Source organism: Cydia amplana, chromosome 9 (assembly GCF_948474715.1).
Source record: "Cydia amplana chromosome 9, ilCydAmpl1.1, whole genome shotgun sequence".
NCBI classification, from domain to species: Eukaryota; Metazoa; Arthropoda; class Insecta; order Lepidoptera; family Tortricidae; genus Cydia; species Cydia amplana.
In genome coordinates this window covers 3,822,965-3,850,148 of record NC_086077.1, presented here as the reverse complement: position 1 = coordinate 3,850,148, position 27,184 = coordinate 3,822,965, and the positions used below count along the sequence as shown (strand labels likewise).

The 27,184-nt window shown below is 41.2% G+C and overlaps 4 protein-coding genes across 4 annotated transcripts in view; 3 read left to right on the top strand and 1 right to left on the bottom strand.

The window, feature by feature from the left end:
- Nucleotides 1–277: 277 nt before the first annotated feature.
- On the top strand, nucleotides 278–22,387 carry LOC134650938 (hepatocyte growth factor-regulated tyrosine kinase substrate). Its single transcript, XM_063505893.1, has 13 exons — nucleotides 278–424; nucleotides 689–773; nucleotides 861–964; nucleotides 1,515–1,675; nucleotides 5,225–5,340; nucleotides 5,647–5,767; nucleotides 6,424–6,537; nucleotides 12,061–12,211; nucleotides 12,558–12,718; nucleotides 14,858–14,988; nucleotides 17,168–17,294; nucleotides 18,377–18,574; nucleotides 20,945–22,387. The coding sequence occupies exons 1-13, from the start codon at nucleotides 391–393 to the stop codon at nucleotides 22,181–22,183; spliced, it is 2,742 nt and encodes a 913-aa protein (XP_063361963.1). The 5' UTR covers nucleotides 278–390; the 3' UTR covers nucleotides 22,184–22,387.
- On the bottom strand, nucleotides 7,592–8,080 carry LOC134650930 (U6 snRNA-associated Sm-like protein LSm5). Its single transcript, XM_063505885.1, has one exon. The coding sequence runs from the start codon at nucleotides 7,925–7,927 to the stop codon at nucleotides 7,637–7,639; it is 291 nt and encodes a 96-aa protein (XP_063361955.1). The 5' UTR covers nucleotides 7,928–8,080; the 3' UTR covers nucleotides 7,592–7,636.
- LOC134650911 (targeting protein for Xklp2-like) lies at nucleotides 8,339–9,824 on the top strand. The gene has a single exon (XM_063505860.1). The coding sequence runs from the start codon at nucleotides 8,374–8,376 to the stop codon at nucleotides 9,775–9,777; it is 1,404 nt and encodes a 467-aa protein (XP_063361930.1). The 5' UTR covers nucleotides 8,339–8,373; the 3' UTR covers nucleotides 9,778–9,824.
- A 2,191-nt stretch (nucleotides 22,388–24,578) lies between the features above and the next one.
- Nucleotides 24,579–27,184, top strand: part of LOC134650900 (serine/threonine-protein kinase ATR-like) — a 35,404-nt gene continuing 32,798 nt past the window's right edge. Inside the window, exons 1-3 of the mRNA XM_063505836.1 lie at nucleotides 24,579–24,783; nucleotides 24,915–25,037; nucleotides 25,535–26,987. Coding sequence (XP_063361906.1) covers nucleotides 24,647–24,783; nucleotides 24,915–25,037; nucleotides 25,535–26,987 — 1,713 coding nt within the window. The 5' untranslated portion in view covers nucleotides 24,579–24,646. The remainder of the gene's footprint in view (nucleotides 24,784–24,914; nucleotides 25,038–25,534; nucleotides 26,988–27,184) is intronic.

The window sequence follows — 27,184 nt, the reverse complement described above, 5'->3', positions numbered from 1 at the left end:
CGCGTAAATACTATGAAACTGGTGGATGTTGGAATCACAGTTGTGTTGTAAGCGAAATTCTGTCCGTAATATTATAGGTCCATGGGAAAACCTATTAGAAATGTGCAGTCAAGCGTGAGTCGGACTTAATTTACGGAACCCTTGGAACGCGAGTCCGACTCGCACTTGGCCGGTTTTTTTTAAATCGATACGTATTATACTATCGATTTTTATTGAAAATGCGTTTTACATAGAAAAATACACTTCACTTATCTGTATTCAGTATGGCAACACTGCATATGCCAACATTAGAAAAAAATAAAATTGACAAAAGTGTGCTGTCATTTTTCTGTCCCGAATCAATCACTGTTGATTTTCTAAAACAAAAGCTATTTAACAATATTAGTAATTATGTTTCGAGCAAATAATTTTGATAAGTTGCTCGGTAAGTATCTAAGGGTCTCTGTATACATAGTACACTATACAGTAACTATTATTAACTCTAGTATTTAAGTTGTCAATTCCAATATCTGCCGATATCTCTACATAGTAGAATTTTCTCTGATTCACTTTCTTTTCTACGTATAAAAAGTTTCTAACACGAATCACTTATCTGGGCCAATGTAACGGCAGCAAACCATCAGAACTCAACAGTTTATGTAAAATTCCTGCAAACATGATCGAAATGTTATGAAATTTTAAATTTCAGACAAAGCCACAAGTAATCTGCGTTTGGATCCAGACTGGCCAACTATTCTACAAATATGTGATTTGATACGACAAAATGATTGCACGTACGTATGATTTACCACGAAACTTGATGTTTACTTGATGATTATTGATGGTGATTTCGTAATGACTTATGATGATAATATTTGTAGGCCAAAATACGCAGTTGCTGCCATCAAGAAGAAGTTGTACTCTCAGAACCCGCATCAGGCCATGTTTGCTCTGCTCACCCTTGAGAGTGTTGTAAAAAACTGTGGTAAGGGTAAACTCATTAACTTTATAATGCAATGACTCGGAGACCAATTAGTATGACTGACTTAGGGAACTGGCCCTTTTAACATATTTTTAATACAAAATTCCTGACCCAACACAAAGTATGATTGATGACATTGATGAATTCCCGCAGCGAATGTGTTAAATGGACTGAATACGAAAATCAAATAAAATAAAAGATTACAAAACTCAACTAAATAATAAATTATAACTAACATTCATATGGCCTTATTCATAAACTCACTATAGGCCTAAATTATCTATTGATAATTTGTCTTAACACATTAAGTGCCAGCACAAGCTATGTGCTACGAGCGTAGCCGATAACATGGGAAAAACTAATGTGTTAAGCCATGATATTGACTTATGAAACTGTACAAAAAGTTTAATGTTATAAAATGTTTAATCTTTTTTTATTTACATTATCCTTCCAGTCAAACTATGTATATTAGGTATATTACTTTCAGGTTTTTACGACTTTTAGGGGTCCGCCAATCTAATCTAATTTGTCAACATTCTTACCATTACCACAGGCTCCGGCATACATGATGAGGTGGCTTCAAAGGCGTTCTGTGAAATGTTGCGGGACCTGGTAAAGACTACCCAGCATGAGAACCTCCGTACCAAGATCTTGGAACTGATACAGGCTTGGGGATTCGCCTTCCGGAACAATCCAAAGTATAGAGCAGTACAGGTATGCTTTGCACACTATTCCACCAGTGTTTATCACCAGAGGGCGGAATTGCTCATGGCAAAAATCAAACGTCAATAGAGTTGGAAAGTTGTTTTATTTTAATAAAAATATTATTTATTCAGAGACCATACTTTTATATCCGCAACGCAGGCTGGAAAGTTGGATTTTATCGACTATCGAATAAACTGAAATTATATTTACCTAGCGTATCTTTATTTATTTATTAACAAAACTAAACCTCAAATCCATAAGCAAACAGTAATAGACTTCATATGAACATTACGGAATAACATTTAACTAAAAGACAATATAAAACGATAATTTTGAAAACTACTTAACTTAGTACTGCATTATTAAAACTAGCTAATCAACTAGCTGATCAAAGAGGTAAATGTTAGGGCTCATTTAGATGGCGCGCGAACTCGTGTACAAATTTAGTTACATTGCGGACCATTGAGGTTACGTCAATTCAGTCGACAGATCAAATGACGCAATGTAATGAAACTCGCATGCGAGCTCTCGCACCGTCTAAATGAGCCCTTAAAGTCAGAAATGTAAAAGGTAACTGAACTTATCGATAGCTGAAAAAGTCGATAAATTAAACGTTCCAACTCCATTGACGTTTGATTTTTGCCATGAGAAATTCCGCCCTCTGTTTATCACAAAGATTTCTATTAATCCTTTCAAAAATGCTACGGAGTCGAACCCAATATATTGTCTGATGATTGTCTGACTAAAATCAATATTACAAAAAAAACACCAAAACTCAGCTTTTTAATGTAATGAAATATCAAAAAGAAGTAGCAGTACTGATAATTCCGCTACTAGATGCGAGATGTGGACTACGAAAATAATAAGGGTTTTGGTACCAAAACTGATGTATGGATTATTAGTATGGAATGAGAACTCTATGTCCTTTTTTCTCTATGACATTAGTCACTGTCGTTTTCCTATAGCAACACCCAAATCATAATTGGCTATTATTATGTACATATTTACATCTTTATCTTCTCATTTATTTTAATTAGAAACACTTGAATATACGAGTAATCTTATCATCAGCAATAACTACTTGCAAGTAGGATGATTTTTAGGGTTCCGTACCCAAAGGGTAAAAACGGGACCCTATTACTAAGACTCCGCTGTCGGTCCGTCCGTCCGTCCGTCTGTCACCAGGCTGTATCTCACGAACCGTGATAGCTAGACAGTTGAAATTTTCACAGATGATGTATTTCTGTTGCCGCTATAACAACAAATACTAAAAACAGAATAAAATAAAGATTTGGTAGACGAACCAAAAATTGAGGTAAAAAGTGAGGCTGAAGGTCGAGCTCAGCAATCTCCACATACTTAACAAGCCCGAAGCGTACTTATAACCAGCGAGGTGAGCTTTCATGCGAGGCAAAAGGCTAAGCTTCTGAAATCAATGTTTATATTTGTTAAAAAGTGACGCCGAAGGTCGAGCTGTAAGAAAGCAGCGCTCTGATACGAACCAATCGTCAAATGTTACTCAACAATAATATACCTATGTGTCATACAAGAGTTACTCGGAGGGCCGAAGTTTCATTAATGAGGTTTTAGACCCTCGGGAGCCTGAAATTCGAGCTCGATTTACAGACTTTAAATGCTATAAAATAACATACCTAATTTACATAATCATTTGATGATTGTGTGTCTGAGAAACTGATATTGAACATTAGGTATAAGTAGGTACCATAAAAAATTATTTATGAATTTTGGCCATATGAAACACATTTTTTTTTGGCGCGCGCGGGGCCGCCTGGGCCCCCTAGCCGAGGCGGGGCCCCCTAGCCGAGGCGGGGCCCATAGGCAGTTGCCTACTCTGCCTTAGGGTTAATCCGGCCCTGTATATGATCCATACCTATTCATGGACACAGCGAAAATAATGGCGTCTATTCTAAATAAGGATGTATTCTGAACAAACTTGCGAATCTTGCGATGTTAAAATGTTTTCACCTGACTTATCAAAACCATTGGACACAAAATAAACAAAAATACTATTTTCCATTGTGATTCTTGACCTAAAGTCCTAAACTACTGTTATTTTATTGATTTCTAACCCAGCTAATCTAATTAGGCCCCATTACCACTTGACACTGCTCAGAGCCCAGTGACACTGTACGTTTCTTAGTGATAAAAATGATAAAATGACAGCACCATTTATAAGAGTAAGTTGAAGATTGAATATAAGTAATTACATTAATTGTTGTTAAACATGATTCATTATCAATGTGTTTATTTGTATCGAGAGTTCTCTGGAAAACAACTGTTGTTGTCATTAATATTAATTTATTTAGGTATTTGTCTATTTGTTCATTTTATAAAGTCGGCAACGCCTCTGGCCTTGCAGGCGTCCATAGGCTACGGTGACTGCTTACCATCAGGCGAACCGTATGCTTGTTTGCCACCGATGTGGTATAAAAAAAAAGTATCCACCGACTTTCGAAAGAGGTTCACAATTAGCCAAATTGTGTTTCTTTCGGCAACCAAGTTTGGTCACCCCTCGGGCCTTTGAATCCTCTCATTCCTCTCAAAGAGTTGCTATATAATAGTTAGGTACTTATAATATAAATAAAACATAGCAGCCCCATCGCAGACCTATATAATATCAACTTATTAGCCGAACTATAAGCTCGGGTGTTTTCATTTCAAATACGACAACAACACGCCAATGAGGTCATTGACCTGATCACCTCACAATTACTAAGATAACAGTAGTCAGTAGCAGACAGATTTGCACAACAGCCTGTTTCTTGAATTGTATCTAATTGCTGTTACTAGTTAATCTACTTACTATCTTCTGACAGCTACTTCATCTGGAATGATTAAGTTTCCCCAGGAATCTGTATACCTATATTTTCTTTATCATCATTAGTCTGTGGTTTACAACATTGCAACGCGAGTTGCGTTATCACCTACCTGTCAGTGATAGTGACTCATACCTAAACAAAGCAAAACGTCACTCTGAAATTCGCATTCACTCAATACAATGTACTACTGTTTGAGCCGCTATAATATATTTTTCTATTTCATTTTGTGTTGTACTTGGTGCTGTTGACGTTTAGTCTTGTAAATTCGTTCTTAATCAGTGAAGAGGAAATAATACCTTTGAAATGGTATTATGATTGTATTATTTTCAGTTTTTACAGTGCATATTTTCCTTCCTACTTAGTGTAATATGAAATGTAGCTGTGTAAGTAGGTACTAACGGTTTGCCCCGATACGGTTGGTTCTCTATCACCGCCCTGCGCAAGAGGTCAATAAAAAAAAAGTCCACTTCAAGTCCACTTACGCTTTAGGTAAGGTACGCAAAAGGTAGTAACTGACTGCAGAGTTTAATAGTGAGGGGGATACTAAAAGATAAGACATTTTCTGAGATTTTCTGGGGTTAAACCTCATACTGTTTGATAAATGCTAACTAATGTGTTCCATAGCCCCAGGGCGGCACCACTGCTATTTACAGAACCAATATATGTAGTAATCTTAGGTGGTACAAAGCATTAGCTAATTTAGAACGCTTGTCAACAGGACACGGTTAATATTCTCAAAGCCGAAGGATACAAGTTTCCACCGCTGAAGGAGTCTGACGCCATGTTCTCAGCTGACACTGCCCCGGAGTGGGCTGACGGTGAAGTGTGCCATAGGTTTGTATATGGAACTAATTTTTACCCCGATGAAAAGGCTTTTCTTGCTATATCCGCAAATGTATGGCATTTCCAATTTAATTTGCTAATATTATTAACAGCAAAATTGCTGAAATCAGACACAATAAGGATGGAATGTTTTTTTTTACAATATACATATTAAGGATTTCCTCTATCACAGCAATATCTGTACATTTAACAGATTAACCTGTTAACTAGAAAACCAATAAATTATGTCTGGAGAAACTCAGCTATCAGTACTTGACATAATTATACCATAATTACCCAACACAACGTTGTATACAGATGTCGAGTTGCCTTTTCCCTGATGGTCCGTCGACACCACTGCAGGGCCTGCGGCCAGGTGTTCTGTCAGCAGTGCAGCTCCAAGAGCTCCACCTTGCCCAAGTTCGGTATTGAGAAGGAGGTAGGTTTCAAATGGGTTATGTACTTATGGCGTTATTCATAAACGGCTGCTAACATAATCAGTTGATCGTCGTTTGCCCTTATCTGTCGTAATGCCATAGAAAGGGACAAATGATGGGTGGTCAACCTACAATATTTTTAATTAGTTACAAAAATGTGGGCCAGGCTATGTGGTAATAGTGCAAAAGTACCACATTTTTTTGTAACCAAGAATGATTTCAAACTGCATGTTTATGGCTGTTGCACCTTATTGAAACCACCAAAACCAAACCAACAGCTAGTTATCTAAATAAATAAATAAATATTATAGGACATTCTTACACAGATTGACTAAGTCCCACAGTAAGCTCAAGAAGGCTTGTGTTGTGGGTAAGTACTCGGACAACGATATATATAATATAGAAATACATAGAAAACACCCAAGACTCGGGAACAAATATCTGTGCCCATCACACAAATAAATGCCCTTACCGGATTCGAACCCAGGACCGCTGTTTCACAGGCAGTGTCACTACCCACTAGGCCAGACCAGTTGTTAGTCGTCTGCGTCTTTTGTTTGACAAACATGCATGTATAATTTCATTTTTTAATGTGGTCTACATTTTTAGCGAATCTTAGTTTTTGTGTCTAAAAGCTATAGGTTTTTTTTTCACTCAGGTTCGGGTCTGTGATGCTTGCTATGACAAGGTGAGCCGCCCGCCGACCTCAACAGCGAAGCTGGAGATAGTTGACACCTCCAGCGACTACGGCCCTGCTGCAGCACAGCCACAGGTATGCACACTTAAGGTAGACGTCCACAGGGTCGCATCGCACGCAACGGATTTTAGTATTCTTTGTATAGAAAGTCACACGAGTGTGTCCACTGATCAGCACCGTGCGATGTGTCCGATGCGGCCCTGTGGACGTCTACCTTTATTATTACTGATTTTTAGTGTTGTTTAAAAAAAAAACATCTATTTATCTGGAGAATATTCAGTAAGTTGTTTCATGTGAATGTACAGTGAGCTGCAAAAGTGCATACCTACTCACTATAAATGAGTTCCATTTGTTAAGTGGGTATACATTTTAGCAGCTGTATTAACACATTCACTGCCAGGAACCCGGCGCTCGTAAACTATGCTCAGGTGCAGATGACAACACGCTGGGCGGGTTGTTTTATATGCAACTATAGACGACCGGTTTCTGGGGTAGTGCACCGTTTTTTGTCTGGCAGTGAATGTATTAAATAGTCGGTATTAAAAGTAGCAGATCTGACTATGTGGCAAAACTGCTATTAATCTGCTACTACTATTATCTAATACCATTTTGAGTTCTTCTTGATATTGGTCATTTTTAATCATATTATACCTATCGCGTCAAATGACGATTCCTATGACAGTTCATTTTTGTTAAGTGTTGTAATAAAAATACATTTCGTCAATTATTTTTTAAATTAAGTTAAGTCCAACCATAGGGATAGTCATTTAACGTGGGAGGTATATGAAATTTACAATGGAGTTAAGCTGACCTATATTATTATCATGTTGTCATGAAATCTACATACAAATTTATATAATTTGACTGCACTAAAAACAAGGAACTTATGAAGTGAAGCTAAATAACTCGTTCTAACTATTCACTAGGTGCACGACTGGTGCTGCCCTCATTTTGGCAGACTTTCTACGTCAAATTAGTTCAAGCGGCTGCCGCTAGTACTAATGGCGGCCATTCCATAAGATTACCTGTGTTTGTGACGATCAGCGCCACTTCCCCCTCCACCGACTTCGCACCTTGCCAATATTATGGGGTTATATTATTATAGGCAACTGCTGAATGACTACAAATATTAGGTTAGAAAACTTATTTTATTAACTTATTTATGCTATAAATATCACTGGGCTTCGTAATTTTCTCCTGGCATGTCACCACCCGGCACCAACATTGCAATGTTATTTCCATTTAGCAGAATTTGGTCCAGTTTGGTTATTTTTCTTCCTTCCGGCGTTGATTCGTATTCCGTTACATCGTCAAGTAACATATTCACAAAATCGTCGAATCCTTGTAGTGTTCCCACCATTTCTTTGTCGTTTTTCATAATAATGTGAATTCGGGAACCTATGCACTTGTCCACTAATTCTAGCGGCAACAGCGTGTTTGGATTTGGTAACGATGATTGAGCCATTTTTAGCGATAGATAGATTTCTTTCTACGTTGCCAAGTATATTATAGTTAGATTACACACAATTCGGACGTAATTTTTAGTGAAATATTAAGAAACATACGAAAATCTCTCACAACAAACGCTTCGAACGCGAATTGTGATCAAGGTTATCATATCTGACAGTTGCGTTTGAGGCATAGATAAATCGTTTCCACACAATAAACGATATGCTACAACATAACTTAAACAGTGTTGGCACATCACTACGGATTTACCGGTTTTTGCTTTGGTATGGCAACACTGTATTGGCCAATTGATTCGAATCCAAGGTAGACTTTTTGCACAAAAAAGAAAATTAGCTTCTTTCAACCAATCTTTTGAATTTTAACGACGTACGGACAATATTTTGATGATAGTATTTTGTTAAGCGTTGAAAAACTGTTTTTTGGAGTGTAGTTTATTTAAAAATGTCTAAAAATTACGTGACAAGTTATCGCGGTGATACATACTTTACGCCAACCGGCAAATTAAACATAAAGGACGAGCCAGTTACTCCAATTGAGGAAGACTTCGGCGATCACAACAATTTGGATGATTCAATTAATCTCGAATATGGAGGAATGAAGAAATCTATGTCTATGAACGACATAGCTTCTCTTACTGCGGACCTAATAAAACTGGGATATTATGAACATGCAGACCACAGGCACCATAGAGTTACAGGAACGGGCGAGCTGTCAAAAACGAAATTTGTATCAATGGCTGAAGCAGTTTATCATTATCAGAGAGACACGCCAAATCGCTTCCATTCAAGTCGACCTCAAGCATTCCGTTCTAGTGTCGCTCCAGAGCCGTCAGGGCTCACTATTCCTCAGTCACCCATGTTGAGATGTAAGGCACGCTCCCGACCTCTTCACGTTATGTCTCAAAAAGAAAAAGAAGAGATGGAAGCCGAAGAAATTAAAAAATTCAAGATTAAAGCTAATCCAATTCCGAAATCAGTGATTGAAGGTTGTAGAAACCTTCCTGAGGTGCCAAAGAAATTGCCAACGGTTCCTGAACCATTCCACTTGACCGAAGTGAATAAAAAATTAGCCCAATCACCCATACATGTTCCTGTATTCAAAGCGCGTCCTGCACCCAAACACATACTTGAGAAACCACAGGTGTGTCCAAAACAGGCAATTCCAGTCACCATACCTGTCACTCCCAAGTTTCACTACAAACCACCCCCTCAGACACACAATTCTGCACCTAAACCACCCAAGCCAGTTGAAAAATCAGCCCGTCTCGGACCCCTATTAGTAGAGCCATTTTCATTTGAGAAGAGAGATGAAGAAATCAAGCGCCGTCGTGAAGAGAGAATTAGAAAACAACTTGAAGAGGAACGCAAACAAGCATGCCAATTCAAAGCTCAGCCTCTGCCGGCAGCTGTAAAGAAGCGAATGCAAGTCGCTACTGTCAAATGCGGTTCATCTTCGGCATCCTCGGAAAATAAAGAGAACCGCATCAAATTTGAAGCCAAACCTCCCGTAGTATTGTACAAAGAACCTTTCAAACCTGTACTAAAGCAAGTGCAACCTGTGAAACCTGCTCCATTCCAGCTAACAACGGAAAAGAGAGCAGTGGATAGAGAGATATTTGACAAGACTTTGAAAGACAAGGAGGAACAACAAGAGAGACTTAGACAACAGAGAGAGAAGGAGATACGAGAGGCCGAGGAGCGGGCTAATGCTGAACTGAGAGCTAAATTGGTGCACCATCCAAAACCAGTTCCTGTGGTCCACCACCCATTTGTTCCGGAAAGATCCGTGGCTCCACTCACTGTGCCAGAAACCCCTAAATTTATTAGGAGATTGAAGCAACATTAATAGGCCAGCATACTAGAATGATCACATGGTTTTATAGCATTTATCCCTCTTCTTACCTTGGTAGGTAGGGTTGTATATGAAATTAATAATTAATATGGACCTTATGCCTTTTGTCATAAGGTCCACTGATGTACAGTTAGGAGTTGCAGTTTGTACCATAAAATCCCAATAAGTACCAATACCAATGCTATTATAGTCTTTCTAAATGCTTTCCGCTGCTCTTGAAACTATGTTGCCTCAGAAGTATTTCAAATAATAGTCACAAGTAAACCAAGATTCCAAGTTTTGGAGCATAGTTAGGAGATTTTGGACAGTTAGGTGGTTTTGCTAATGGTAAAGGCTTGGCCAGACACAGAGCGCGACGCAGCGCCGCGTGATGCCGACGCGATGACTGTTCAAACAGGGCGCGCGCGGACCGCGCTCTCAACACGCCCTTGTCGCGCGCGCGAACGCGGCGCGGCCGCGCGCCACCGCTCGCTGCCTAACGTCCGATCCGACTGATGTGACCCAGCGCGACGCGGCGGCCCGCCGCGTCCCGTCGCGTCCGCGCGGCGCAGCGCTGCGCGGACGCAAGGGGCCGCGCGGCGCGGGGCGCGACAGAAGCGGGGCGTAATACCGGCGGGACGCAGTCTGTTTGACGTCGGTAACCTATTAGCATGTGCCGCGGTCGCGCGGCGCGGACGCGGTGCTGCGTTGCGCTCTGTGTCTGGCCAAGCCTTAAGGTGGATGCACTCTTTGCCTGGTGGAAGGAATGCTCAGAATTTGAACATAATAAGTATGTGGTCAATCTAGTTAATTATGTATAGACATTATATTGTTAATGATTTTAGATTGTGGACTGATTGACAACAATGTTACTGTTTGTCAAGTCATTAGTAATTTCTATATAAATTTTATAATATGACCTTTTCATTGATTTTGAGTAGTTTTAGTTTAGAGATAGTTTGTATTGTGTAGTTTAAAATATTGTAATAATGTTTTCCGTTTATATGTCATTACATATTGATTGAAATAATGATTATTGGTTTAGTAATTGTGTAAGTTAACTTTAACTCTATTAAAAGTTTTATAACTTACTATTGTTGTTTTCTTTACCCATTTAACTGTTCTTCAAATTTTTGCACTGTACAATTGCTGAATTTAAGCTGTATTCCCATTTGTCCCCTCCGGGTATAGATAGAGGCGCTACCGGCTACATATAAATCATTCCAGTCTATCCCCACCCCATGGTGGGCGGGGGACACATGGGAATACAGCTATTTTAATAGTGTTGAAGGTAATTATTTAGGTCTAATTAAGTTGAGGCAGGGCGAATGAACAAAGCATTCTCAGCTGTCCAAAAAATAAACAGTTTCTATTTGTGAAACGGATTATATCGCGTATAATTATTACCGAAGACAATATTAGTATTTCTATTTGCTCAGTCCACGTCTAGGACAAGTGCTGCTGATGTTTTTCTCATTGTCCCTTCGTCATGCTTATATTTTATCAAATACCTGAAATACCCAGTCATTTTGCAATAAGATGTCAACCCAAAAAAAATACGATTAAAGGTTGACATGCAGTTGACATGTTATTCTAAAACCACGATGAAAGACACGGCTATAGAGGGTTCCGTTCCACAAAGGGTAACAACGGGACTATTACTAAGACCACTGTCTGTCTGTCACCAGGCTGTATGTCATGAACCGTGATTCGTAGACAGTTGAAATTTTCACAGATGATGTATTTCTGTTGTCGCTATAACAAAACTATAAAATAAATTGATAAATACAACAAACGTGTTTTTTTTTTTGCCTTTGATTGCGTAATGGTACGGAACCCTTCGTGTGCGAGGCCTACGTTAACAGATTCATTGGCACCCAGCCAAACAAGACATCCGCGCCAGACCACAAACGTTTCTCTATATACATAAATTTAGCTGGTAGCTGCGCGCAACTACGCTCCCTACAGGTGTTCACGGAAGACCAGCGTCAGGTACTACTCCAGTAGGACCCGGGTCCCGGCTACACCGGGTCCATGATGCCGGCATCATGCTGAGTGTTCACCTTTTTCAGTGTAGTGACAGTGTACAAGTTAGTTATAAGTTTTTTTTTTCTTTCTTCCTGTGTATGTACTGTATAACTGTGTACCTATGCTGAAATAAATCATATTCTATTCTATAAAACTGTAGTACCACGATCCCGACTACCGGGTCGCCCGACCTGGGAACGAAATCATAAAATAACCGATAGTCGGGTTTTCGGCACTGAATGTGTTAATTACTATTCAAATTGAATGCAGAAACGTCCCGGTAAGTCCGAGCAGGACCTGCAAGAAGAAGAAGAACTGCAGCTGGCGCTCGCGCTCAGCCAATCAGAGGCCGAGCAGAAAGAGAAGGAGCGCACACGCTCCCGCTCGCACATCGCGCCGGACCCCGTGGCGCACCCTATCGGTAACTGTTTATTCACAGTTTTATACGTACTTTGACCTATACCTACGTGTAAATGCGCAATCACAGTCCGAATAAGTAGTGTAAGGCCTGTCACCTTGTGTCTTAAATTGGAATTATTAGTTTGGTATTGTAAATTTTATATTGAAATTGAAAATCTTTATTTCAGGTCTGTCGGCCCATATTCTGTTAGTTTACACTGCTTAAAAACTATATTAGTAGAGTACATAAATTGTTAAATAAATAAAATTAAATTAAAATATTAAATAAGTTAATTTAAGTTAAATTAAATTTGATTAAAATTAAAAGTAAATTTATATTAACATAATTTTTATTGTTTTATTTACAGTATCGCCAACCCCATCATCAGTGAGCGCGTCCCCAGAGCATGCGACCCAGTCCAACTCTGAACTGTCCCGCTACCTGGACCGCAACTACTGGGAGCAGCGCATCTCCAGCCAGAGCGCGCCCACCGCGCCCATCTCACACACCACCAGCGACACGTCCGAGGTACTGTACTAGACAACTGTACTGCACACACTACACCGACCCCAGAGCGAACCAGTCCAACTCTGAACTGTCCCGCTACCTGGACCGCAACTACTGGGAGCAGCGCATCTCCAGCCAGAGCGCGCCCACCGCGCCCATCTCACACACCACCAGCGACACGTCCGAGGTACTGTACTAGACAACTGTACTGCACACACTACACCGACCCCAGAGCGAACCAGTCCAACTCTGAACTGACCCGCTACCTGGACCGCAACTACTGGGAGCAGCGCATCTCCAGCCAGAGCGCGCCCACCGCGCCCATCTCACACACCACCAGCGACACGTCCGAGGTACTGTACTAGACAACTGTACTGCACACACTACACCGACCCCAGAGCGAACCAGTCCAACTCTGAACTGTCCCGCTACCTGGACCGCAACTACTGGGAGCAGCGCATCTCCAGCCAGAGCGCGCCCACCGCGCCCATCTCACACACCACCAGCGACACGTCCGAGGTACTGTACTAGACAACTGTACTGCACACACTACACCGACCCCAGAGCGAACCAGTCCAACTCTGAACTGTCCCGCTACCTGGACCGCAACTACTGGGAGCAGCGCATCTCCAGCCAGAGCACGCCCACCGCGCCCATCTCACACACCACCAGCGACACGTCCGAGGTACTGTACTAGACAACTGTACTGCACACACTACACCGACCCCAGAGCGAACCAGTCCAACTCTGAACTGACCCGCTACCTGGACCGCAACTACTGGGAGCAGCGCATCTCCAGCCAGAGCGCGCCCACCGCGCCCATCTCACACACCACCAGCGACACGTCCGAGGTAGTTAAGGAATTTGTTTCCTGTACCTTGTCCGTAACTCCGTACCAGGGATGTTGCGAATATCCGCAACCGCGGATCTTCCGCATTATTTTCAATATCCGCATCCGCATAAAATCGATGCGGAGTTAATGCGGATGCGGATGTGGAACAGGTCGGTACAGGAACGTCTTAGCTTCGGCGTAAGTGCTAGACTGCTAGGTAATCTAGTCATTAGCCAAAAAAATCTATTAGAAATGAGCAGTCAAGCGTGAGTGGGACTTAATGTACGGAACCCTTGGAACGCGAGTCCGACTCGCACTTGGTCTACTAAAATGTAATATTTGACGTTGTTTATGTACCTATCTTGACATCCGCATCCGCGGATGTGAGCCGTTAAAAGTCCGCATCCGCATCCGCGGATGTCAAAAAATCGGCATCCGCAACATCCGTGCTCCGTACCTACATCTGCAGTTCAACTATTGTTGTGAGCTAAGCCTGGGTCGAGCTAATGGCACAGTTACAACGCCTGTCTGTCACAGTTAATGCGTCCAAAGTTAAAACGGCCGTTTTTGTTTTCACTTCATAAATCGACGAATCCAGCGACATAAAAACTAGTTTGATGTATTCAAAAGGTAATGAAATATAAAATACAGTCCGTAGCGGCCTCCTTTTTTTAAATACCTGTCGTTAAATTTAAATAATCACGATTTTTTAGCAGTGGCGCTAGTGTGCAGGTTGCACGGGCTCTTAAACTGCTTACGCGTCTAAATTTGGTAATTGGTATTCCACTTGTCCAATTTCTTGGTCCAATGTGCATTGCGTCTCACTAAGCAAAATGTTACACGGGTGGGTGGAATACCACCCTGTCTAATATGTCCTTCGTGTATAGGGGTCATCCATTAATTACGTCACACGTTTAGGGGGAGGGAGGGGGTCAAGAAAATGTGACATGTTGTGACATGGGGGACGGGGGAGTCACAAACATTGTGATGTCACTTTAACTTCATCAGTAACCGACAATTTTTTTTTTTATTCGCTGTACAGTTAAATAATGAGATTTTGGATGTAACTTTCGTTGTGTTATAAAATTACTAATATTTAAATATAACAAAAATATTTTTTTATGAAAAAAATAATGCCGAGTTAATATTGTCGTTGAAAACAATATTGTCTAAAATGTGACGTCACACCAGGGGGGGAGGGGTTTGCAAAATGTGGCCAAGTGTGACAAAGAGGGGTGGGAGGGGTAAAAAAACCTAGAAATTCGTGTGACGTAATTAATGGATGTTCCCATATCTGTAACTAAACATGTATGTACATTCTTGTTCAGGAATATGTGAAGCCGGTCACAAGCAAGGCGCAAGAAGACGACAACGAGGATAAAGAAATTGACGAGTTCGTGGAAAAACTCAAGTCTCAAGTCGAGATTTTTGTTAACCGAATGAAGAGCAACTCTTCCAGGTACGTTATTTTGATACTATACTGATCGAACTGTTAACCCAATTGTTGATTATATATGGTCAAGCACATCTTGTCAGTAGAAAAAGGCGCGAAATTCAAATTTTCTATGGGACGATGTCCCTTCGCGCCTACATTTTTCATACTTGCCGCCTTTTTCTACTGACAAGATCTGGGGGCACGGCAGTGCCCCCGCCAAGTCGAGCGCGAAGCAAACACTGCCGTACCATCCTTTACTGGAACCATTTCGCCGCATTTTCAGGCCCCTATTTGAGAACCTCTGGATAAGACCAGAACGCAGAAATTTTCGTCATCCAGTAAGCTATAATCACATACTTAAAATCCAAAATTTCAAGTCTGTAGGTCATTTAGTTCCGAAGTTAAGCGAAAGCAAAGTTTCGCATTTATGACACTCACTCACTCATGATCATCAGAATAGAACTAGTACTTCCCATAAATTCAGAGAGCTGAAATTTGGTACAGAGTTAGGATTTAATGGCCACATAAAGAGAAAACCTAAAAATATTGCAATATCAGTCACGTTTTAAAGATCTAAGAACTGCATAAGTAAGTTTGTAATCCCATATAAATATATGATATTACAAAGTTACTGTTGCAGTTCCTACAAATAGTAGGTAAAGTAAAGGTACACTACGATGTACGATGTGAGTATGAATGAAGATGTGTTTAGTTATGATATGTGTATACATAGTATGGGTATGAGTACCCGAAAAGAAGGACTGCCTACAAAAAGAGATGAAATCCCATCAAAAACATTACATGTAAAAAGGTGCAAGTCTCGCAACGCTTTTACTACAAAAAAGTTTTGAGATGTAATGTGAAACCAAGTCGGTTATTTTAATCAGTGCCAGGGGGTGTTAAAACCGTATCAATAAGATATCTTTAATGTGTAATACATATAATGACTTGGCACTCGCACATGCTTTACTCGTACCGTACTCGTAAATATGTGTAATGCTCAAACTGCAATTAGCGCTAGCGTTATGTTCAATTAGAATTATTTTTAATAGGTGACAATGATCCTTTTGTCATTATGCAGTCGTGCGATGGCCAAGTCATTATAGGTATTACAAATTAAAGATATCTTATTGATACGGTTTTAACACCCGTTTTAAAATAACCGACTTGGTTTCACATTACATCTCAAAACTTTTTTGTAGTAAAAGCGTTGAGAGACTTGCACCTTTTTACATGTAATGTTTTTGATGGGATCTGCTTGACCAACTTTACATTTCTGTCATAATTCATTCACGTCATGTCTCGTTTTTAAAGTTACTAAAAGCAGGAAACCTAAATTAAATTTAAATTTTGCGCTTTTTTTTCTACTTACACATTGGGTTTGCGGGGTTTGGCAGAGTATAGCCATAATAATCGAATGAAATGTACATACTATTAAGCTATATTTTTTGCTATTGGCATGGTCCCATATCGGGCAGACCTAGATAAAATACACCAGTATTAGTAACATTAAGTCAATACAATGTTGGCTTCCTTGAAAACAAGTTATGTATACTTACTTATTAGACCACTTGTGTATTTTTAGTTATTAATCTTTTAGGGCCAGTTGCCCCAACCACATTTGACAGACTGATAAACGTTAGCCCGCGCGCCCCGGCGCTTTACTATGAAACTTTCCATACATAATAGTAGTTTATGCAACAGTGATATAATAAGGGTTCTTAAAATTCAAGGGTCGAAGTTACAAAACGAGACGTAGTCGAGTTTTGTAAAAAAAGACCCGAGAATTTTAAGAACCAATTATGAGCTGTTGCATACATTACTTTTTCTATGACAGCTGCAGCAAAAAAAAAAAAAAAAAAGTTATTATAAAAAAAAAAGAGTTATTATTTAAAAAAAAAAGAGTTATTATTTAAAAAAAAAAGAGTTATTATTGTAAATGAAAACATACCTCTTTCAATCAAGATGATCGGAACTTGTATCTTTAAAAAAAATAAAGCAGTTGTATTATACTCATAAGATGACTGCTAGCAGTCATCTTATGAGCCTATAGACAAATCATTCAAATGACATTGCTTTAGATATCACTGTCAGTCATTTAATTGACACATTTAAGTGCTGGAGTAGAAAAAAAATTTAGCTAACTCTTTAACGATACGAACAGTTTGGTGCAACCGACCCTTATTCTGTTATTTTTATACAGGGGCCGATCCATCGCGAACGACACATCCGTGCAGTCCCTGTTCATGAACATAACCGCGATGCACTCCCAGTTACTCCGTTACATACAACAGCAGGACGACAAGCGAGTCTATCTTGAAAGCCTTCAGGTAAAACCTTTGTTTTTCAGGGTTTATAATTTAAGTAAATCCACCGAACAATATATACAGATGTAGTGCATAATGGTTTTCCATCGTATTTTCTCGGAATTTTACTTTTTGTACCGAGACTGAAATAGCAAGACACGCTCGTACGTTTCCGTGAAAATACGATGGAAAATAATTATGCACTACATTTGTACAGAGGTACAAATACTTTTCAGGGTTTAGTTCTCATATTGTGTTAAAGAACATGGAACATATTAAATGAATCACATACGTAGTTTGATATTGGGAAGTTTTTTTTTGCTAAATTTACTTACGGTTTTGGTTTTGTGGTGATGGCCATCCTACCATTCCGTTTTAGGATATTTTTCATTTGAAATGACAAATATCGGTTAGCCATTTCGGTTAGCATTTTTTTTTGCAATAATTCATTGGCACATGGTCACGATTAATAGTATTTTATGCAACCGTTGTTTAAGAGAGGTCAAAAAAGGCGAGTGGCGTAACAATTTGAGGCGAAGCCGAAAATTGTTAATAAAGACGCCACGAGTATTTTTTGACTCAGTTAAACAACGTTGCATATAATAGTTTTTCTACGACCAAGCACTTACTTTGAAATAAAATTGTAAATTTAACAAATATTTTTCATTCAAGAAGTAGCAAAAGAATGGAGGGTACGGGCGGGAAAAGAGTGAATTAAATAAAAAAACAATGGTTCACTCATCTGTCAGAGATGACAATTAAAATTAGGTTGGCAACAATGTATTTCATTCAATATTTTATAAGTGGTTATTACACGAAGTATCGTAAAAGTGCCAAAAAGATACTGCGTGTATGCACAAATACTTTTTTGGGGAATAGACTAAAGACTTGTCTTGACGACTATAAGATAGGGGTTTAAAGGTGTGTGCACGACCCTTTAAATGACAAATAAAAGTACGGGGGTAGAAAAAGATAGTTATTTACAATTCTAGATAAAAATAATACATTACGAAAAGAGTCAAAAATGTATTGGTTCCCTTAATGTTCCATGACTCCCCTCTTTGCGCCGAGACTCGAGAAGTTATTAATTATTGTTTTTGTTTCAGGACAAAATAAACCAGATCCGCGACAGCCGCGCGGCGCTCGACACGCTCCGCGCCGAGCACGCGGCGCGCCTGGCCGCGCAGGCCGAGGCCGCCGAGCGACAGAGACAGATGCAGATGGCCGCCAAGCTGCAGGCCATGCGCAAGAAGAAGCACGAGTATCTGCAGTACCAGCGCCAGCTCGCGCTACAGAGGGTGCAGGTACGTGTGGGACAAGGACGGCACCCGGGAGCGACAGAGACAGATGCAGATGGCCGCCAAGCTGCAGGCCATGCGCAAGAAGAAGCACGAGTATCTGCAGTACCAGCGCCAGCTCGCGCTACAGAGGGTGCAGGTACGTGTGGGACAAGAACGGCACCCGGGAGCGACAGAGACAGATGCAGGTGGCCGCCAAGCTGCAGGCCATGCGCAAGAAGAAGCACGAGTATCTGCAGTACCAGCGCCAGCTCGCGCTACAGAGGGTGCAGGTACGTGTGGGACAAGGACGGCACCCGGGAGCGACAGAGACAGGTGCAGGTGGCCGCCAAGCTGCAGGCCATGCGCAAGAAGAAGCACGAGTATCTGCAGTACCAGCGCCAGCTCGCGCTACAGAGGGTGCAGGTACGTGTGGGACAAGGACGGCACGGGAGCGACAGAGACAGGTGCAGGTGGCCGCCAAGCTGCAGGCCATGCGCAAGAAGAAGCACGAGTATCTGCAGTACCAGCGCCAGCTCGCGCTACAGAGGGTGCAGGTACGTGTGGGACAAGGACGGCACGGGAGCGACAGAGACAGATGCAGGTGGCCGCCAAGCTGCAGGCCATGCGCAAGAAGAAGCACGAGTATCTGCAGTACCAGCGCCAGCTCGCGCTACAGAGGGTGCAGGTACGTGTGGGACAAGGACGGCACCCGGGAGCGACAGAGACAGATGCAGATGGCCGCCAAGCTGCAGGCCATGCGCAAGAAGAAGCACGAGTATCTGCAGTACCAGCGCTAGCTCGCGCTACAGAGGGTGCAGGTACGTGTGGGACAAGGACGGCACCCGGGAGCGACAGAGACAGATGCAGATGGCCGCCAAGCTGCAGGCCATGCGCAAGAAGAAGCACGAGTATCTGCAGTACCAGCGCCAGCTCGCGCTACAGAGGGTGCAGGTACGTGTGGGACAAGGACGGCACGGGAGCGACAGAGACAGATGCAGGTGGCCGCCAAGCTGCAGGCCATGCGCAAGAAGAAGCACGAGTATCTGCAGTACCAGCGCCAGCTCGCGCTACAGAGGGTGCAGGTACGTGTGGGACAAGGACGGCACGGGAGCGACAGAGACAGATGCAGGTGGCCGCCAAGCTGCAGGCCATGCGCAAGAAGAAGCACGAGTATCTGCAGTACCAGCGCCAGCTCGCGCTACAGAGGGTGCAGGTACGTGTGGGACAAGGACGGCACGGGAGCGACAGAGACAGATGCAGGTGGCCGCCAAGCTGCAGGCCATGCGCAAGAAGAAGCACGAGTATCTGCAGTACCAGCGCCAGCTCGCGCTACAGAGGGTGCAGGTACGTGTGGGACAAGGACGGCACCCGGGAGCGACAGAGACAGATGCAGATGGCCGCCAAGCTGCAGGCCATGCGCAAGAAGAAGCACGAGTATCTGCAGTACCAGCGCCAGCTCGCGCTACAGAGGGTGCAGGTACGTGTGGGACAAGGACGGCACCCGGGAGCGACAGAGACAGATGCAGATGGCCGCCAAGCTGCAGGCCATGCGCAAGAAGAAGCACGAGTATCTGCAGTACCAGCGCCAGCTCGCGCTACAGAGGGTGCAGGTACGTGTGGGACAAGGACGGCACGGGAGCGACAGAGACAGATGCAGGTGGCCGCCAAGCTGCAGGCCATGCGCAAGAAGAAGCACGAGTATCTGCAGTACCAGCGCCAGCTCGCGCTACAGAGGGTGCAGGTACGTGTGGGACAAGGACGGCACCCGGGAGCGACAGAGACAGATGCAGATGGCCGCCAAGCTGCAGGCCATGCGCAAGAAGAAGCACGAGTATCTGCAGTACCAGCGCCAGCTCGCGCTACAGAGGGTGCAGGTACGTGTGGGACAAGGACGGCACCCGGGAGCGACAGAGACAGATGCAGATGGCCGCCAAGCTGCAGGCCATGCGCAAGAAGAAGCACGAGTATCTGCAGTACCAGCGCCAGCTCGCGCTACAGAGGGTGCAGGTACGTGTGGGACAAGGACGGCACGGGAGCGACAGAGACAGATGCAGGTGGCCGCCAAGCTGCAGGCCATGCGCAAGAAGAAGCACGAGTATCTGCAGTACCAGCGCCAGCTCGCGCTACAGAGGGTGCAGGTACGTGTGGGACAAGGAAGGCACCCGGGAGCGACAGAGACAGATGCAGATGGCCGCCAAGCAAATTATTATAATGAAAAACCATTGTTCAATCAATCAAACTTTTATTGATATAAAAAGAAGTATTTTACATGTCAACACATTATTTATATTTAATAGGATAACACATAATTATTTTAGAAATTAAAAAATTACTTACACAGTATAATCACATCATCAATGTGCAGTGTTTTCATAATGGGCTTTCTCCTTTCAGGAACAAGAGCGAGAGATGCAAATGAGACAAGAGCAACAGAAACACCAATACATGATGGCATCAGGCACCGGATTCTACATGCCAGGAGTCACCATGCAGCAGTACCAGCCCGGGTTCCCCAACCAACCCATCTACGCCAACCCGCAGTTCCACCAGATGATCCCGCAGACCACAGACGGTTCCATCCCTCCAACCGGACAACCACAGATATCCCAAGCCATGGCTCTCAACGCCACCCAAATTGCAGCAATGTCGCAATCCATGCCTCAACTTAGCAATGCCTTCGCTATGCCCACCTCAGCTATGACCATGAGCCAAGCCCCGATGACTTCCCCATCCATGAACCCACTCAACATCCGACCAAACATGACCCCGCAGCAAATACAGCAAATGATGATACATCAGCATCAGATGAGAATGGCCCAACCTGGGCAGAGCGTCCCTCAAATGTTCCCCGGACAAAATGTACAACAAAATGGACAGGCTCAGCAGCCTAAGAACCAACCGCCAACATCCATGATGGCTTCTATGTCTCTCGGACAACCGAACCAGCCTCAACTAACACAGGCTAACCCGATGCTCGGAATGCAAATGCCAAACATGAGAATGCCAATGATGCAAGGCCAAAACCCACAGTTCCCGATGAACCAACCAAATAGTCAGCCCCAACATATGCAGCAACCTCAATTGCCCGGGCAACCTATGTCAATACCAGGACAGCAAGCACAAAACCAAAGTATGCCGCAACCTAATAATAATCAGAATATACAGCAGATACCACAAAACATGCAGCAACCCATGTCAATGCCGGGGCAACCTATGCCTGGACAGCAAATTAACATTCAAGGACCGCAGAGCCTTCCTCAACAGCCAATGATGAACGCGGGACAAACGCCCATCCACATGGGCCAGTTAGGACAACAAAACCCACAGATGATGCAGCAAATGGGCCAAATGCCTCAACAGATGTCTCAAGGGCAACAAATGCCTCAAAATCCGACAATGCCTCAAAATCCGACCATGCCTCAAAACCCGGCCATGCAAATGGCGCCCGGTCAGCAAATACCGCCTCAACAAATGCCAAACAACCAAGCCCAACCAATAAAAGTGCCGTCACAAAACTACACCAATGGCCAACCGGCCCCACCGCCCAATCAGAACCAACCACAGACTCAACCACAAACGCCTGTCAAGTCGGAGAGCAACAACAACACGGCGGAACTTATCAGCTTTGATTAACACTGCTAGTCGTGCTATGGGCCCATAGACAATACTTGGAAGTTTTATTCACTCGCTAAGTTTTAATCATATAGGGAGTTAGGGACACAGTTGTATATTAGAATGAGAAATTATTGCTATCTCATTTTAAATGCTTATCAGTAAAACTTCCAAGTGTGAGAACGGAGCATTATTGACATTATTATCTACCTGACTCTCATTTTAAGTAGTCTGGCTGACAGTTGAATCTATAAAATTCGATTAGGCAGCAACATATTTATACGTTTTATGTTTTGACTTATGTGGGGCCAAAATATGCATGTAAGTTGCAAATCGGCATGCTTATTGCCCTACCTGCAAGATGATTTTGGCCTCATAATAGCAGTGTAGTCGGTAGATTATATTGTGCAATAAAATTGATCGTATATGGCCCCGTATAGATTATTATAATGACTGGCGTCATCTGTACGTAACGTTAAATGAATACGCAATAATAAAAGCACTTAGAATTCACAGTAAGATATAGCGTTTCTGAAATTATAATATTGATAGTATAATAAATGTTTTTATATTATAACTTACTATAATGATATGATATATTCACGATTTTCATTTTCATCTATATTTCAAGTTGATTGTATTTACCGATCAAACATTGTATGTTTTATAATTTATAGGTAAATTAATAGTCTTCATTTTAAATTCACCTTTCATTTGGTGTAGTTCTTTAAATAAACCGTTCTTATGGCCTTTGTAACGTATGTAAATGTGTAACATGTAAAATATTTGTCATTTTGTAGGTTTAGATAATACGAGAATTATATTTAGAAATTGAAAATATTTTGTTTACCAATTTTTTTATTTGCTGATAGATGTTTTGTTATTTATCTAAGTTATGATCTATGATGTATAAATACAATAAAACATTTGAAATATTTATTTGTTTTGTTCTGATTTTTAAACACCCAATCTCAGCAACAACAACAGAAATTATTTGCGGTCAATGTTCAATGCGGGTAGATCAGTCTAATGTGGTCTAATGTAAAATTCCGTACGCTCAAACAACATATAAATTCATCTGTACACTTGGACTTCATCGATAAATAATTGTTTTTAGTCAAAAGTAGGTAAATAAATAAATATTGATATAAAGATTTTACCGCTTGCGTCCATGTACCTCGATGTTGCGCCCCAACAAAGGCTATAGGAGGGACTGGACCCATTGAGGATTGAGGTATATAAGGGCCAGTTGCACCAACCACAATTAACAGACTGATCCGGTGATCAGTTTATAAGTAATTTCTACGTATTGCTGCGATTAAGCTTTGGTTTCCTCCGAAAGCGGTGCCGTCATATAGCGGCCGTCTCCATACAAATACTACGACATCCATATTTAGCCGTATTATTTAGTATGGAGACGGCCGCTATACACAAGGACCGTAAGGTTTGACCTTCCACCAGCGTAATATTCTCATTTCTCGATCGGCATCGGCATTCGTATTTTGATTCGAGGAATTGCGGATACGGAAGTGAAGGCTGGGTCGTATTTTATAAAAGGTATAATCTGTGAGCCATAAAGCTTTGGATTCCTCCGAAAACGGTGCCGTCATATGACGGCCGTCATATAGCGGCAGCAAAAGACGGCCGTCTTTACGGTGGCGACATGTGGAAAGTACCACGGCGTCATAACACACCGTCATCCACCAAGGTCAAAGCGGCAAATTTGAAAAATGTAGGCGCGATGGGATAACGTCCCATAGAAAATTTGAATTTCGCGCCTTTTCCTACTGACAAGATTTGCTTGATCATCTATAATTTACTTGGAGGATGAAATATCATCAGAAGAGGAAAATAATCGTAGTACGGAATCATTTATTCAAATATCGTGTCATTTATTCAAAATGGCGTCACCGCTATCTAATAAAACAATAAAACGTTCACGAAACTATCGACAAGGTCATGACGGCCGTCATCTTACGGCCGTCATCTATCTTACGTTAATATGACGGCACCGTTTTCGGAGGAATCCAAAGCTTTAGGGTCAGCATATCTCTTTCTCGTTCTCTGTTATAGCTGCGTCCTTAACGGACGGACGACGGACTACCTTCCTTGTACCTTCCATTCGATCGAACACACCTCGAACTGGACCAAAAAAATTATAATTATGAGAAACAATTCTTACAATAGTAAATGATACTTAAATATTCAAAAATAAACAATAATAATAACTTGGCGGCTAGCCAAAGAAAGATTATAATGGCCAAACAGATAAAAACCGATAATATTTTAACGGTACGTCCCTACGTATTGAAATGGCGGGAAATGAAAATCACTTGACAGCTGAAGTTGACAGCGAGCCGGGCGATGTGAGGAATAAAACCAATTCTTTATTTACAATTTCATGGGTTTATTTAATTAATAATATTCAATTATTAGAACCAACCTCAATCGTGTCGTGTCGGAGGTGTCGTAATCTTTACAAATATGGACGAAGAGGGCCAAGACGGGCCGTTCACGGTATGGCAAATGTTCAATGCGCCGACAATGGTGCTTTTCAACAACTTGGAAAACGCAGCTGACGGTCTTGAAAGATTGTTAAATTCAATAATGAAGCTATCAGGGTAAGTCCGCGTCATTATTTCTTTCTAGAATTTGCGTGATTATCATAGAAAAATAGTTTGTGTAGAATATATACAATTGGTTGTAGAAATTAGCTAGAGAAAAGACAATTTTGAAATGTATATATTTTCAGTGTTTCAGAAGTCCTGGTACCTCGGCCAGGATCGACAAAGTATCCAGATGTGTATTATAGCGCCTTTAATACCTGGTTGATAGGACGGCTGTTCTATGTGTGGTCAGTAAAGGAGCTAAACAGGTAAATAATAACTAAACAGATGTCAGATACTGTTTTTTATTAGTATTTAACTCTAACAAAATGTTGGTGGTAACTACTGGGAATTATTTTTCCCAGTAGTTACCAGTGGTAAAAGGTGGGAAAAAAATTCCCAGTAGTTCCCAGTGGTAAAAGGTGGGAAAAAAAAAATCCCAGTAGTTACCACTGGTAAGAACTTGGTGGTAACTAGTGGGAATAACCCCAAAAATTGCACAGTACATAAATTTACCTCAAACTTTTTCCTAGTAAATAGAAGTAGTTAAGATTTTTTTTGTGAAATTGTTACCTATAACAAATTCTATTCTATGCATAACAATGTAGAAACACTAGAGCAGGGATCACCAAATGGCAGACCCAATGTATAGGGCCCAATGCATTCCACGACTCTTCTCTTTCTGAACAAACTCTAATAATAGTTACTATTGGTACTTATCTATATTATTTATAAGTGATGATGAATTAATGCAACTTATTTTCAGAATAAATACATTAAGTAAAGATGCACAGTTGAAAATTCTACATATTCTGAGTATGAATGATGCATCATTCTATGACAAATTGCATACTGAATATTTTTCAATACTAAATAAACTTATTCAGTGTTATAATGATGCTGCAAATAATCAACCTGTAGAGACATGCTTACAGCATTTTACTCCAGACAAAGTTACAATTCCAAATGTGGAATTAAAGTTAGAACCAATATATGTTCATATAAAAGATTTAAAGACATGTAAATCTATGATAGATCTGACATTGAAACTGCTGTCCGAAAGCATTACATTTAAAGCAATAGCTATTGATCAGTACAAAGAACAATATGGGAAAGTCTTTGAACAGGTGCTGTATGTACTGGACAATTTTAGTGCACACCTAAAACTTGCATCATTGAAGTTTTTCGCCGATCTCTTTACAAACTATGAGCAAACGGCTATAAGCAAGTTCCACCAAATATTCCCGGAGGTTTACATAGAGATGTTGAAGAGCTTTGAAGCTGTAGTAAAGTCTTTGCACGTGTATTATGAAAAAGGTGAAGTGGACAAATTAGATTTGGAGAATTTCAAATCTATATCTTTGACATTGATGAAGTTCATAGAAGCAAACATAGAGCAAGAATACACAGAGATATTAACCACAATATGCACAGTTATTCTTCAAACTAAAAGCAATGATGTTTTTGGGAAAGAGTTAAAACTATATTGCCTCTCAATGAGCAGCAAAATTGAGCTGCCAGAAGATTTGATGGACATAAAAAAACGAGATGCTTCCGAAGTCAATATGCTAGCGGAATGCTATTGCAGTAACATCATATCTCACATTCAGGGCAACATAGAAAATAAACAACCTGTTAATATAACAGAAAACTGGTGTTATAATCAATTAATGTCAGTTTTTCAAGAGTTACGGAAACATGACAGTTTATATGGAGAGAAGGTACTCTATGAGTACACATTACATAAATGCCGAGCAGTTTTGAGGATATTATACAAAGTTTTTGTGCAAGGAATAAAAAGTAATAAAAGAGAAGAATACATTAGCTACTTGTCATTGTTGAGTAAAGAAACGGCTAAAGGAATATGGACATTACAACTGAGAAATATAAAAGTATTTAGAGATGAACTATTGCGGCTTCCAGATATCCTGGATGCAATGCTAAATATGATATTAGACGTGATAGGTCTTTTAGACAAATCTACATTGGCAGTTGATGATACCAATGAACTACTCCGGCTGATATGTCTGCAAACCTCTTCAGGGCTTTCATCGTTTTCATACAATTTTGATCAAAAGACAACAGCAGTTATTTTAAAACATGTGCTGGCTGTGTTGACCATTCTGAAGAAAAATAAAGTAAATGAGGCTTGGTCCAGATTTGTGACCCTCATGTTCAATAACCTGATCAAAATTAAAAATGAGTTGATGTATCTAGAGGTAAGCTTCTATTTAAATTTTTCGATGATTTATTTTCAAGTACAGATATGTTCTGCAAAATTGCGTGGACACGTTATAAATTAAAGTGGCCATGCAAGCTTGTAGAAAATGTACCATAAGATAATTGTTTTACTATTATTGAGTTAGAAAATTTGTTTTGCTACCCAGTGTGAGACTGATAAATAACACTAAAGAGT

What these genes read in the sequence shown, in the direction of transcription:
- LOC134650938 (XM_063505893.1), top strand. Translation starts at nt 391, where the DNA reads ATGTTTCGAGCAAATAATTTTGATAAGTTGCTCG. An exon ending in ATACGACAAAATGATTGCAC is followed by an intron (nt 774 to 860) that starts GTACGTATGATT and finishes TAATATTTGTAG; the next exon opens with GCCAAAATACGCAGTTGCTG. An exon ending in CCCCGTGGCGCACCCTATCG is followed by an intron (nt 12,212 to 12,557) that starts GTAACTGTTTAT and finishes TTTTATTTACAG; the next exon opens with TATCGCCAACCCCATCATCA.
- LOC134650930 (XM_063505885.1), bottom strand. Translation starts at nt 7,927, where the DNA reads ATGGCTCAATCATCGTTACCAAATCCAAACACGCTGTTGCCGCTAGAA.
- LOC134650911 (XM_063505860.1), top strand. Translation starts at nt 8,374, where the DNA reads ATGTCTAAAAATTACGTGACAAGTTATCGCGGTGATACATACTTTACG.